General features: G+C 44.6%; 1 protein-coding gene across 4 annotated transcripts in view; it reads left to right on the top strand.

The window, feature by feature from the left end:
- SERPINB5 (serpin family B member 5) overlaps positions 1 to 9,923 on the top strand; it is a 76,611-nt gene extending 66,688 nt beyond the window's left edge. For all 4 annotated transcript variants that reach the window (XM_035708213.2, XM_035708225.2, XM_049112160.1 and 1 more), the window contains 3 exons: positions 1,446 to 1,588; positions 4,888 to 5,055; positions 8,177 to 9,923. In XM_035708213.2, the coding sequence (XP_035564106.1) occupies positions 1,446 to 1,588; positions 4,888 to 5,055; positions 8,177 to 8,569 (704 nt within the window). In that variant the 3' untranslated portion in view covers positions 8,570 to 9,923. The remainder of the gene's footprint in view (positions 1 to 1,445; positions 1,589 to 4,887; positions 5,056 to 8,176) is intronic.
- The last annotated feature ends 3,667 nt before the right edge of the window (positions 9,924 to 13,590 follow it).

Here is a 13,590-nt window from a genome sequence, read left to right as displayed (position 1 = left end):
GGTAAAGAACCTCAGTTTACTGAACTGTAAAATGGGGCCTGATTAATTTTTACATGGTTGTTGTGAAGATCGAGTTAGATATATAGGGTAACAAATAATATATGATAACCAAGATAGTGTGCGGTAGCCACGGCTATGCAGGCACACATGCGAATGTATATATATATATATCTGTTATTGAAATGATGCTTCTTTGCCTTCCTATGTAAAGAGAAAACTGGTATAAGTAACACCGGGGTAAGCACAGTTTAAAAATTTATAAGCAAAAAGCAGTTGCTGTTTGAATTACTGTGTAACAGTTTTGCTTCTAGAATTGCCAGATAATGGTATTTTTCTATAAGGGCTTAAAAAAAATCTTTATACATTTAAGATTTCACTGGAGAAGGTCACTTCATGAAAAAAAGAATCACCTATCATTTCCCATACTTCTCTGGTCTTCACGTTCCTTCCTTAACATGATTATGTATTCAACACGTCATGTACCATTGGCAGGACACGAGCTTGGTGCAAAATGCAAATGCAGGGACCCTTATTAAAAATGTATTAAGGATTTTCAGGTGACAGAGGAGCATGAGACCAGAACAGAGCCCTGCACGCACATGTCACAGGTCCACGAAGTGGCCTTGAGCCACAGTGTGAAGATCCCAAGGTTTTAGGTAATTGAACATCTCTCAGAAAAAAATGTCTGTGCTATTCACACGTTTTATGAAGGCATTATCAGCAGGGAGCTGCTGTGGCTGTGGCGGACTGGATCCCTGCAGTAGTGACAGCGCTGACCTTGATGCAGACAGGCATCTGTGTCCATGGTGAGCCGAGCTGCAGGGAGAAGAGTGCAGGGCAGGCCTGCCTAGATGTGCTTTTCTAGCACAGTGAGCCTGGAAGGCTGCTCGGCTTCCCTGAGCCCTAGTTTCCAGAAGTATAAGATGGGGATGATGATCTGGGCCTTGCAGGAGTACTGCGAGGTCATGCACGTGAAGAGGTTAAAATTGCACCCGTGCATTTTCATTCCAGAGCACAGGCTGTGGAGTCGGAAAGACTCAGCTTTGAATCCTGAATCCGACCTTGCTTGTGTGTCACCTTGGGCACGTGACTTAACCACCAAGTCTCAGCTTCCTCATCTGTAAAATGGGGACAAGTAGGTGAAATCGTGCATAGGAAACATCCAGCACAGGATGGGCATTTGGAAGCGGTAGCTCCTGCTTTTCCTCTGGCTGTTCTTCCTCTCTTTTCCTTATCTTCCCCTCTACTGCCTCCTGGTTAGGGCTCTGGTAAGTGTTCTGGGGACAAGGTGCAAGGAGAGAGAGGGGACCCCTTCTGGAATGAGGCAGCCGGCCTGCGGAACCACGCGCGGTGACAACTCCCCGAGCACGGACGTGTGTGTGGATGCCAGGTGTACCTTGGAAGAATAACACATGCAATCTGTGCTTTCCCACAACTGTTTGCAGGCCGCTTTGAGAACATCTTGGCCGACAACAGTGTCAGCGACCAGACAAAGATCCTCGTGGTGAATGCTGCCTACTTCGTTGGGAAGTGGATGAAGAAATTTCCTGAATCTGAAACCAAAGAATGCCCGTTTAGGATCAACAAGGTATGTGGGGGATCCCTGGGTGGCGCAGCGGTTTGGCGCCTGCCTTTGGCCCAGGGCGCGATCCTGGAGACCCGGGATCGAATCCCACGTCGGGCTCCCGGTGCATGGAGCCTGCTTCTCCCTCTGCCTATGTCTCTGCCTCTCTCTCTCTCTCTCTGTGTGTGACTATCATAAATAAATAAAGAAAAAAATATTTAAAAAAAAAAAAAAAAAAACAAGGTATGTGGGTGGGCAGCGCATCGGAGGCTCCCAACCCGAGATGTGACAAATTCTAGCAACACACAGGACCATAGGGATTCACTCCGGTGAGGAAAGTTGAGGCACGGGAGAGCTGTGCCTTTCCTGGGACTCACAGCTGGGAGGTGGATTCTAGACAAAGAACCAGAATCCAGAGACTCTCACTCTTTTCCAGAACGTTTAGACTGTTTTGCTGGGGGTTGGCTGTCCCCCCTGGGGAGGCTGGCAAAACCCAAAACATGTTGCGGATGGTGGCTCTACCCCAGGGGTGGCAGGGCCAGCCCCCAACGTGTTCCGGGAAACAGCCAGCAAGTGCACTGGGGGTTGGTGCCCACCTCCCTAGATGTGTAATGTCTGCATTTAGGAAAGTGAGAATGGGTGGAAGGGAGGACGAATGTGTGCTCTTCCTTTATCGTTATTCAGCCATAAAGCTGGCTCATGTCACATCCTGGAGACTCAGGCTCTAGGAAGAGAATTAATAAGGATTTGAAGTGTCATTGATGGTTCAGTGTTTTCTCTGACCAAGTGGTAAAACGCTGCTGCTCAGGGCTGCGTGGAATATGCCTTCCTTTTGGATGCAGACTTTATTTCTTTTGCATTGCTTTTTAAATTTTTTTTAATTTATTTTTTATAGGTGTTCAATTTACCAACATACAGAATAACCCCCAGAGCCCGTCACCCATTCACTCCCACCCCCCGCCCTCCTCCCCTTCTACCACCCCTAGTTCGTTTCCCAGAGTTAGCAGTCTTTACGTGAAAGGGAATATAAAGGAAGGGAGAAGAAATGTGTGGGAAATATCAGAAAGGGAGACAGAACATAAAGACTGCATTGCTTTTGTAGCCCTTGAACTCTTCCAGTGAAGTTACTAAACCTTCCCCCCCCTCCCCGCAGGTTCCCTGGTGTCTCCTTTAAGGTAGGCTAAATTGGTGAAGTTGTGTTATTAAAAGTTTAGTATAGTGCCTATTCATACAAGGCGAATACACACACACACACACACACACACACATTTCTTGGAATAGTCTTTACTTAGTCCTGTGCTCAGAAGATAGGTCTCTCAATTTATGTTTCAGAAAATGGGATTATTGTGTCCGTATTTAGTGCTGATAAGTGAAATAGATGATGGTGTTTGGTGGCCACAACAGTATGCAAATTCATATGACTAGCAGGCTAATTGATGGAGATTTTTAGACAAATCTGTATCTACTTAAAGAGAAATAAATGGAAAAATTAGCAGTTAATTTCAAAAGCAGTATGTTTTTCTACCACAGTTCTGTTTTTGGTTGTACATAGAATTAAATCTTCAACTATTTATTGACCAAATATTTGGTGAACAACTACTACGTGCTGGGATATACCAAGAAAATAAAACATGGTTTCTGCTTTGACTATAGTCTAGTTGGGCAGGGGCGGGGGGAGTGGGAAGACAGTCACATAAGTAAATATTCTAACTATGTAACATGTATTGAAATAGAAGTATTACACAAAGTAAAATATGGTCTAGCTCTGCTTGAAAGAGGTGTTGGGGAATCTTCATTTGAAGATCCCAGATAAAAGTTTTATTGCAATATTCTCCCCTAGGCCTGATAAGAAGTTTGAAATTTCCCCTAAAAGAGATTCACTTAACAGGCAAATATCCTATAGGAGGTATAGATCGAAATAAGAAGTTACACTAAATTACTATCAGTCTCTTACTCTTTAGTATGAATTAATTTTCCTTCAGAAAATCAGACTTCTCTGTAGCAGAGACACAAAGTCAGATATTAATGGGGACAGAGAGAAGGAAAAGCCTGGAGAGAAAAGCCTGGGCTCTAAAGCCCCCCCTTTTAAAAAATATTTACTTATTCATGAGAGACGCACAGAGAGAGGCAGAGACATAGGCAGAGGGAAAAGCAGGCTTCTCGGAGGGAGCCCAATGCAGAACTCGATCTCAGGATCCAGGATCACGCCCTGAGCCAAAGGCAGATGCTCAACTGCTGAACCACCGAGGCGTCTCTAAAGGCCTTTTTTGAGAGTTATGGAATGGGTTGGAGCTGGAAGGGACTTAGAGAGAATTCTGTAACTTAATATTCCCATTTAGAAAATTATGAAATAATTCAAGCAGAGAATTATAGAAAATAATAAAACAAACACCAATGTACCCAACAACCAGCTTTGTGAATCTTTAGATTTTTGCCTTGCTTATTTCAGATATTTTAAAGAAAAAAATATAGCAACAGATGCACTTGCCCTGTGAAGCCCCCTCCCATGTCCTCTCTTCTTTCCCAGAAGTAATGATCATTCGGATATGTCCTATTCCCTCATTTTACTGACAAGGAAGCTGAGGCCCAGAGATGTGAAGTGACTTCACAAGCAAGATCACAGCATCTGTTTATGTCATATCTGAGGCTAAAACCCAAGGTTCTTTTTTTTTTTTAAAGATTTTATTTATGTATTCATGAGAGACACAGAGACAGAGGCAGAGACACAGGCAGAGGGAGAAGCAGGCTCCCTGTGGGGAGCCTGATGGCAGGACTCGATCCCAGGATCCGGGATCACAGGCATCTGCTCAGATCAGTGTGGGTAGTTGTACAGAAAGAGGGCAATAAAACCAAAGGGGACCAGGGGACAAAACAAATGTGATGGTCGTCCTGCTGTATGCTGAGTTTTCTCTATTAGGGATTCTAGTAGGAAGAGCTGCGTAAGTAGATTCATGGTTGGCACTAGAACTTACTTACAAGTCAGCTCCACCAGGAATGATTTATAGAGCTTGTAATGATGAGATCTATGAAGATGAAGTCTAAGTTTGCCTGTATTTTCAGTCATATTGTCTTATTTTAATGTTTTATATAAGCAAGTACAGTATTATGTATCATTCCTGAAATACACTGAAATTAGGCATGTGAATGACATTTTGAAGAAAGTCATTAACTCTCCAGGGGCTAGTCTGTGATGGTTTGGGTCCAGGTGAGGGATTGGACCATAATGGTCTGAAACTATAACAAGAACAAATGTCTGGTGTGTGTGTGTGTATTTATGCTTGTGTCACTTGAAAAGCAAATGGTCCAAATTTCTCCTCTTACAGACGGACACCAAACCAGTGCAGATGATGAGTATGGAGGCCACGTTCTGTATGGGCAACGTTGATGGTATCAATTGTAAGATCATAGAGCTTCCCTTCCAAAATAAGCACCTGAGCATGCTCATTCTGCTACCCAAGGATGTGGAGGATGAGTCCACAGGCCTGGAGAAGGTGAGGAGGGAGGCGAGTGTTCAACGTGAAGGCTCCACCTGCCTTGACATGGAGCCATATGGGCCACACTGTGTGTGGCTGTGACACTTCCCTGCCTTACACGTCACTTGCTCCGTCATCTCCAAGGGTCTGTGGTGCTTTCCCTTTGTCTTTAATATTAAAACAGTCAACATTTACTTGGCACTTGTGATGGGCCAGGAGCTGTGAAGCCCCATATGCACCTGCTCACTGGTTTCTCATCTATGCATCAGAAGCTATCCCTGGGCTATTGTTGACCAAAGATGCTGAGGCACAGCAGGGGAGGGGTGACTGGTCCATGGTCATGTAACTTGTCAGTGGCATGTAGAATTGGAACCTGAGCCCAGGAAGTTGGAATCTGTGTTCTAAATCTAGCCTCCAGTACCTGTTATTAGTGTCTTGCATTAGTGTGGTATTTGTTACAACTGATGAGCCAATTCTCAACACATTATTCAGAGTCTGCAGTTTGCTTTAGGGTTGACTCTTTGTGTCATACATTCTACAGGTTTTGAAAACCTCTTTTATTTATTTTTTTCAAATTTAAATTTAAATTTAAAAAGATTTTATTTATTTATTCATGAGAGCAACACACAGAGAGGCAGAGACACAGACAGAGGAAGAAGCAGGCTCCCTGTGGGGAGCCTGACTCGGGACTCAGTCCTAGGACCTTGGGATCATGACTTGAGCCAAAGACAGACAGACACTCAGACCACTGAACCACCCAGATGCCCCTGAGAAGCTCTTTTAATGCATACACATATATGAGATTTTATTATGCTTCATCCTTTGTGTAGGTTATTAGAGGCACAAGGTTTAAATAGAGGTTCATTTACTTGTGAATGGTGCTGTAGCTTCCCCTCTATGCTGGCAGCCCCATCCAGCTATCCTGGACACCTACCTATCCCCCCTTGCCCCCCCTACCCCCAGCCCCCCCTTCCCAGCCTTCCCAGCTCCCCTTCACCTGGGCCTCTGCCTTAGGCCAGGGAGAAGGATGGGCTCTTTGAAGGACCCAGAGGTCACCTGCTTTGTTTCCAGTCATGCTTCAGTTCCCCCTTGACTTTCCGGGGGACAGTCTAGATCTGAGTCAGTCTCTGACCTGCCTGCTGCTTTAGTGATTGTTGCACTTTATCCGTCACTGAACTTCGTTGCTCTTTTGCTCTTTTATTCACTGATCTTTCTCTTTCTCACTCTATTCCATGTGTTGGTCTCTTTTCTTTTACAATCCTTGCACTTTCCCTTTTGGGAAACACCTTCATGCCAGTTTTTTTCTGATTAAAGTACAGAATGGAAGAAACTGATCTCTTGGGTCTCGGGGAAATTCAAGAATATGTGTAGCGGTAGTCTCCTGGGACTGCCATAATGACCTGCCACAAACTCAGTGGCTTAAACAACAGGACTTTATTCTCTCTCAGTTTCAGAGGCTAGAAATCTGAGCTCAGCCTGGGTTCCTGCTGAGGGCTGTGAGGGAGGCTGTTTTATGTCTCTTCCCCAGCTTCTGGAGATGAGCTGGCAGTCTTTGACATTCCTTGGCTTGTAGATACTTCACTTCAATATTAGCCTGTCTTCACATGACTCTTCTTCGTGTGTGTGTCCAAAATTTTCCTTTGTATAAAGGCACCGGTCATATCAGGTTAGGGCTCATCCTAATGAATGCGTCTTAATGACAGCCATAGGGATCCTGTTTCCACATAAGGTCACATTCTAAGGTACTGTGAGTTAGGAATTCAATATATGAATTTGTTTTTTTTTTTTTTTGGGGGGGGATGTACAATTTGACTCATAACACATATATAATGGAGGAGCAAAAAGCTTTTTTTCCCCCCTCTGAGTAGTCTTTTTGAGTTATGGGTGAATTTTCTTCCCTCTCATCATTTCCAGATAGTACGTGGGCAAGAGAATATACTTTTTGGCTCCAAAATTCTAGTCACTTATGTCAATCTTTTGGTCCTAATAACTTGTTGTAGATGAAACTGTAGTCACTGAAAACATAACTACCCATAGATGAACAAGAGAATCCAATGGTTCCCTCCCCGACTGAAAACAAAACAAACAAACTTGTGCCCAGTCCATGATCTTGCCGTGTTACTAATTTTTATGGGTTTCAGGTGAGTAACTTCAATGCAGAGATGCCCCATGATAGAGTAATAGTCAGGGTATTGTCATTTTCTAATAGTCAGGGTATTGTCATTTTCTGTCGTACAGGCATTTCTCCTCTAGCCAATGGGAAGGTTGGCAGGGCAAGGAGCAATCTAAGATTTGCTCAATGATGAATTTTATGACTAAACCATTTTATGCGTCATTGCATATCTCTCATTTCTAAAATCACCAGCTGAAATGGATGCATTCATCACCCCTCGTCTTCAAAAATGACCATAGACAGTTCAAGTTCTCATTTTAGAAAGAGTCACTTTAGCTTTAATTTGAGTTACTAATTTTGATGCCATGCCAAGGACATGAGTATTCTGGATCTCCTAGTAGAGAAGTTAAAATAAACATTCAAGAAATAGTCTGTATAGAAACCCTTCTAATTTTATATTCATTTGTCTATTACTTATGCAACATCATCACCCATGCATTTGTTTCTACTCTACAGCTTCAAAGAAATGCCCTCAGACATTTTAGTTTGAACGGACCACTGTTGGAGGGTGGGGTGCAGAAGAGCAGTGCTGGAGGGCTGGGTGCATCTTTGATAAGGGAAACTAGTCACATACCCAAACTGCAGGGTTGACTCCATTTTCGATGGTCCATCTGCACTGCTTCAAAACTAGGCTCACAATGGCACTTTCTCTCTTTCTTTCTTTCTTTCTTTCTTTCTTTCTTTCTTTCTTTCTTTCTTTCTTTCTTTCTTTCTTCTTTTTCTTTTAAGATTTTATTTATTTTTTCATGAGAGACACAGAGAGAGGCAGAGACACAGGCAGAGGGAGAAGCAGGCTCCCCACAGGGAGCCCGATGTATGACTGGATCCCAGGACTCTGGGATCATGACCTGAGCCAAAGCTCAACCACTGAGCCACCCAGGTGCCCCTCACTTTCTGTTTTCAATCAAACAGGATCTTTTACTACTATGAATACAAAAATAATTTCCTCTCCTTTTGGTCCTGCAGGTTGAACAACAGCTCAACTCTGAGACGCTCTTGCAGTGGACCAATCCCAGCACCATGGCCAATGCCAAAGTCAAACTCTCCATTCCCAAGTTTAAGGTGGAAAAGATCATTGATCCCAAAGCTAGTCTGGAAAACCTAGGGCTGAAAAATATATTTAATGAGAATACATCTGATTTTTCTGGAATGTCAGAGACCAAGGGAGTGGCCCTCTCCAATGTTATTCACAGAGTGTGCTTAGAGATAACTGAAGATGGTGGGGATTCCATAGAGGTGCCAGGATCACGAATCCTTCAACACAAGGATGAATTCAATGCCGACCACCCATTTATTTACATCATCAGGCACAACAAAACGCGAAACATCATTTTCTTTGGCAAGTTCTGTTCTCCTTAAGTGGCAGAGCCCAGGTTAAGTCCCACCTAACTTTTCTGTAAACTCTGCATCCAAAGAATCACTTTCTAAATACAATAAATTGTTCATATTACTGGATCAGGAAGCAGCTGGTACTTGAGATGTGTAGCCCTCACATTAATAAGCCCTTCTATTCCAATCCTTTCTTTTATTCTCCCCCCATCACCCCACATAAAACGCAGTTCTTTAAATGGAAAGGAGTTACCTTAGAGGAAAAATATGTATCTGTTACTGGCCGAAGTATCTAGGGTTATGGGCAGGAGTGCAGTCTTCCACAACGAAAATTCTGGTAAGGAGGATCTAGAGGATTTTAAAGCTTCGCCTTCCTTCACTGGGATGCAGAATGTTCTAGACATTCTCACTTCCCTGAAAGGCTATAGAAACTGGCACATGGGATCCACAAATCTTTCCTGGCTCCAGTGAAACTCGGGCACATGTTCAGGCTGCTGTAGGTCTGCAGCTCTTTTTGCTTAAACTCTGGTACCTGTGTTTTCTTCCAACTCTGACTTTTTGGGATTTTAGAAAGCTAACATGTTGCACATACTATTATGGAAGGAACTTCATTGATAGAGTCTGGGACAGCACCCTAGAAACCGACACCTTAATATTTCTGCCAGGAAACAAAGAATATTCACACAAAATGGGTAAAGACACTGAGAAGCCCATAAGTGTCAGGTTTTACTGCCAAACAACTGTGCCACCAGCTTATGAAAAATCTTTTTGTTTTCAAAACTTCTTGAAATGTTGGAAGGGAATTGCAGTATAGTAGCTGAAGTGCAGCACCTTGAGGGGAGGTTAGGTTTTATTAAAAATCCACTTTAGACCAAACATCCACCTGGTCTCTTGGTGGGTGGCAGGCCACCGCGTGGCAGGGAAGGCTGACAGGCCTAACAAGGCTTTGGGTGTCTGACAATCAGGGACTTCAAGCACGCGGGGGTGTTTAGAGTAGCTGATGAAAGAGAGTTTTGGGTGTTGAAGGAACTTGTCCCTTCATCTAATGAGATAGTGGGAAGGGGAAAGGAGCTAATCGTGCCTTTGGAAAACAGAACAACAGCAATTGGAGTCTTCTCACTGCCTTGACACGTGTGTTTGGGGTTAGTTACGGCGCATAGCTAGTTAGGAACTTACATTTGTAGTCATTTGTGAAGTTGGTCTGTTACGTTGTCTATGCTGCAAGTACACAGGTTCATTCGCTACCAAAAGAGCACATGTGCTGAAGATTTCGCCTATGTCTTCTCTGGCACTCATTGTAAATAGGTTCGATTCTTTTCTTGCTCTGAAGGTTCAATACTGAATTTCTTTTATGCTCCTGACAATAAAATATTATCGAGCTACATGTCTTATGTTTTTCCTGACACCAGATTTGCTATTTTGAAATGGAAACCAAGCCATCATTTAGAAAAGCATTCCTGTATGTAGATGCTTTTCGAGGTGACTGATGGAAAATAAAAAGGAGTAAGAATAATTACTGTCCTTATTCCCTTGTCTTCCTTTCTTCCTGCCCACTGGGCTGGCTTCCCCCCTCCCCACATTCCCTTTCATGCTATGGGAGAGGACCAGAGGGTGCTGGGATGACTTACCACTTATGCCAAAGTACGCAATGAAGCGAGAGGCCTGGCAGGAGGACATAGAACTTTTATCCAGTGGAAAAGTTCAGGCCCAGCCTCAAAATCTAATTTTATTAAGTAAGCTGCATATGCTCAAAATATTTGTAAGTACATTTTCCTCAATGTAGGTTTTTTTAAAAATCAGTTATGATATCCCTGGACCTAATATTCAGCATGCCTTTTCCTGTCCCGCTGCTGTGCTCGAATAGAGTGTGTCCCCAGTTGTGATCATCGTTGAGCACAAAAAGTGACAAATGCTCCCCAACCCACCAAAAAGAAAACAACCATTTGTGCAGGGTTGCAGGGGGGAGGTGTATGTGTGTGTGTGTGTGTGTGTGTGTGTGTGTGTGTGAGACCCAAACCAGGTTTGGCCACTCTTGGCTCATCATCCCCTCTTGGCTACGAGAAACAGAAAGTGTGGGATGATCACGAAAAGGTCTAGTGAGTATTTAGAGGAGGGGAGGGGTGAGTGCCTCTTTAAGCCAAGTGTTCAGGGAGCTGAAAGTGTCTCCTGGAATTTGGAAACCACAGACACTTTTGATTAACTCTTGCCTGGGAAACTCTAATCCATTGGTTTTCAACTAGGGGCAGTTCTGTCCCCAAGGGGACATTACATTATGGTTAAGAATTCTCAACATTTGTCCAGAACAGGCCCAGGGCAAAGAATGCCCACTCAATGCTGACAGCACCAAGGTTGAGAGAGCTGGGACCCTATCTACAGGACAGATAGATGCGGGTTAGGGGGGGTCCCTGAAGCGCAGCAGAGAGAAGTAGCTGCAGAGGGTGTGCTGGGTGGGTGCCTGGGGTCAGCTGCAGTGCGATGGGCTGGGAGCCAGGCTTGAGTATTTTGAGACTCTGCTCAAAAGCTCTGCCCAGTGAGGGTGTGTGGTCTCCAAAGAGCCCACCAGAGCATCCTGTGAGAAAGAGGCAGCATTTGGTGCCTCTTGTGCTAGATTCCAACTGTACCAGTGAGGCAAGGTCCCCCCCTTCCTCCCCTTGCCCCCCAACTGGGGCATTGTAAGGAGGAGCAGAAGAGCAGGGTGAGTAAATGTCAGGGGCGCCCACCTCCACTTCCTTCTCCTGTGGGTTGGTGAGCCCGAACCAGACCTCAGCAGTGGTAGATGGAGAAGCTTTCAATCAAAAGAGGGTCTGAAGCTCTGATTGAGAAGAATTCAGGGCTTTTTCATTTCTGAAAATGTCTTTATGGATGCATGAAAGTGACGGGAGAGGTGTTTGTCTAGGGCATGTGGTTTAGGGGCTTAGGTCCAAGGCAGGGGACGGTGTGGCAGCGTGGACTTGAGTGGACAGTGCCATTTCCCCAGCACCTGCCCAGCCTAGTTCGCCAATAAACCAGTTACTCACTTAATCATCACAACAACCATATGAGGAGGAAATCGCAACCCTGTTTTATAAATGAGGATGGATGCGTAGTCAGGGCAGGGGCACAGAGCTGGTGGCAGCTGATGGCCAGATTTGAACCCCTGCAGATGGAGTCGAGAGCTCGAGCTCTGACCTCGATGCCACCATCTCCTCCCGGCACTTAGCTGGTGAGGTGCCCCCCTCATGTGCCTGAAGACTTCCTCTCTCCTCTGTATCGTCTCTATTTTGGAGTTCCCAGATGTTTGTCTTATCCTAGGGGTCCTTTTCTTGTCAACCCAACCTAGATGCAACGGGCTCAGTTTGGTACACTTATAGAGCATCTTTTATGGGCCAGGTGGTGTAGGCCAAGGGGCTTTGTGGATGTTACTACATTTACTTCTTCTCACAGTAACCCTGGAGTTAGGGGCCATGACCATGTATTTTAGGAGGAAATATGGGCTCAGAAGAATTGTGTAAAGCCTCCAAACTGGTGGTCAACAGAGTATGTTCGTAGTTCTGTCTGACCCCAAAGACTACACTCCTTCTACTGTGACTTATGGCCCTTGGACCCCAGGCAGGCTCCCCTGGATGGCTTTGCATCAACTCGTGCATCACATGGGACCTCAGGCCACTCAGTGTTGCCAAAGCAAAGTCTGTCTCTGTCCTCCAGGAACACGGGGCAAGACAAAACTGCTCGGCTGGTCCCTGCGCTGGTCCCCACCAGGACACCGGGAGCAGCAAGGCCTCTCTCCTGCCCTGTGGAGCTGCAGAGGCAAACAGAGGCATTTGTTGGCAGGGTAGCATCTCTCTGCTGTGATGGATGGGTCTGGAACACAGTGACAAGGAAGAGGGATTTCAGAAAGGCCTGGAGCTTTAGTCCAGATGGGGAAAGACAGAGAGAAGGCAGGGAGCCCACAAGGGAGAAGCACAGACTCATTGTGTATGTAAGAAAAACGAGGTGCTGTATGCGAGGCTCAGTGTGGTGGACCTGGAAGGAAAGAGCAGGAGCCCAGATTCCATGGCTGCACAGCAGGCCCAGCACCAGGCGGCCTGATGACGTCTGTGTCCAGGGCTGCGGGGCCCATGCCAGAGCTACCTTGCCATGGCCATGTACAAGGTGGGCACATAAAAATATAACTTTGATGTATTTAGACACACACAGACTTGGGAAATGGGATTATTGAGCCATATGCAAATATTTAGCCAGTTTTCCAAAGTGGTTCTCCCCCGTTCCTATCCTTTATTGGTATTAGTATTACTATTATTATAATTATTACGGTAATTATGGTAGTAGTACATTATAATATAAAACAATGCTGGTAGGGTGTTACTAGTATTCTTATTATTAAATAATTATTATTAATGATTATTTTTTCAATTATGACTTTTATCAACCCCACTGCCATTTATGAACTGGGCACCAGGCTAACCATGGCATGTATTGTAATTCAGCTTCCACAACAATCCTGAGGACCAGCTTGAGGGGAAAGGAATTGAGGTTTCCAAGACATGAACAAGCTTGCTGAACACGTGTGGCTGGTAAACTGTGTTGCGAGGATGGAAATCCCTGCTCTGGGGACTCCAGAGCCCCTATTTTGAATCACAATGCATTTGATTCCATTACAAATTTTTACTTGATGAATTCAATCATTTACCCTGAAGGGCAGATTTTATTCTCTTTCTGTTAAAGATGAAATATTGTATTAAATATAAGGCAAATGAATGTAGGTAAAGATAAACCTTAGCTGAGGATTTACATAGGGAGCAAAGCTTCTAGCAACGTTTACTTTTCAAACATTTGTTTCCATGTAATATATTTTTTAAAAATTCGGAGCTCTTTCCTCGGGGGTCATATCGGTCACGTGTATGGCCTTTGCTTGCTCTTCACACCAGATTTGAAAGGCTTCTCTGTTGTAGTTTTAGCTCTTACCTGAAACTGCTTCTGCAGCATTCTTGCCCTCAGCCCCACCCCACCTGCAGAGGATTTAGTTGATGGGCGTATCCCTGTTCCAAGGCGTCTGTCTCCGTTCCCATCCT

Source organism: Canis lupus, chromosome 1 (genome assembly GCF_003254725.2).
Source record: "Canis lupus dingo isolate Sandy chromosome 1, ASM325472v2, whole genome shotgun sequence".
Taxonomy (NCBI): domain Eukaryota; kingdom Metazoa; phylum Chordata; class Mammalia; order Carnivora; family Canidae; genus Canis; species Canis lupus.
This window is presented reverse-complemented; position numbering and strand designations above follow the sequence as displayed.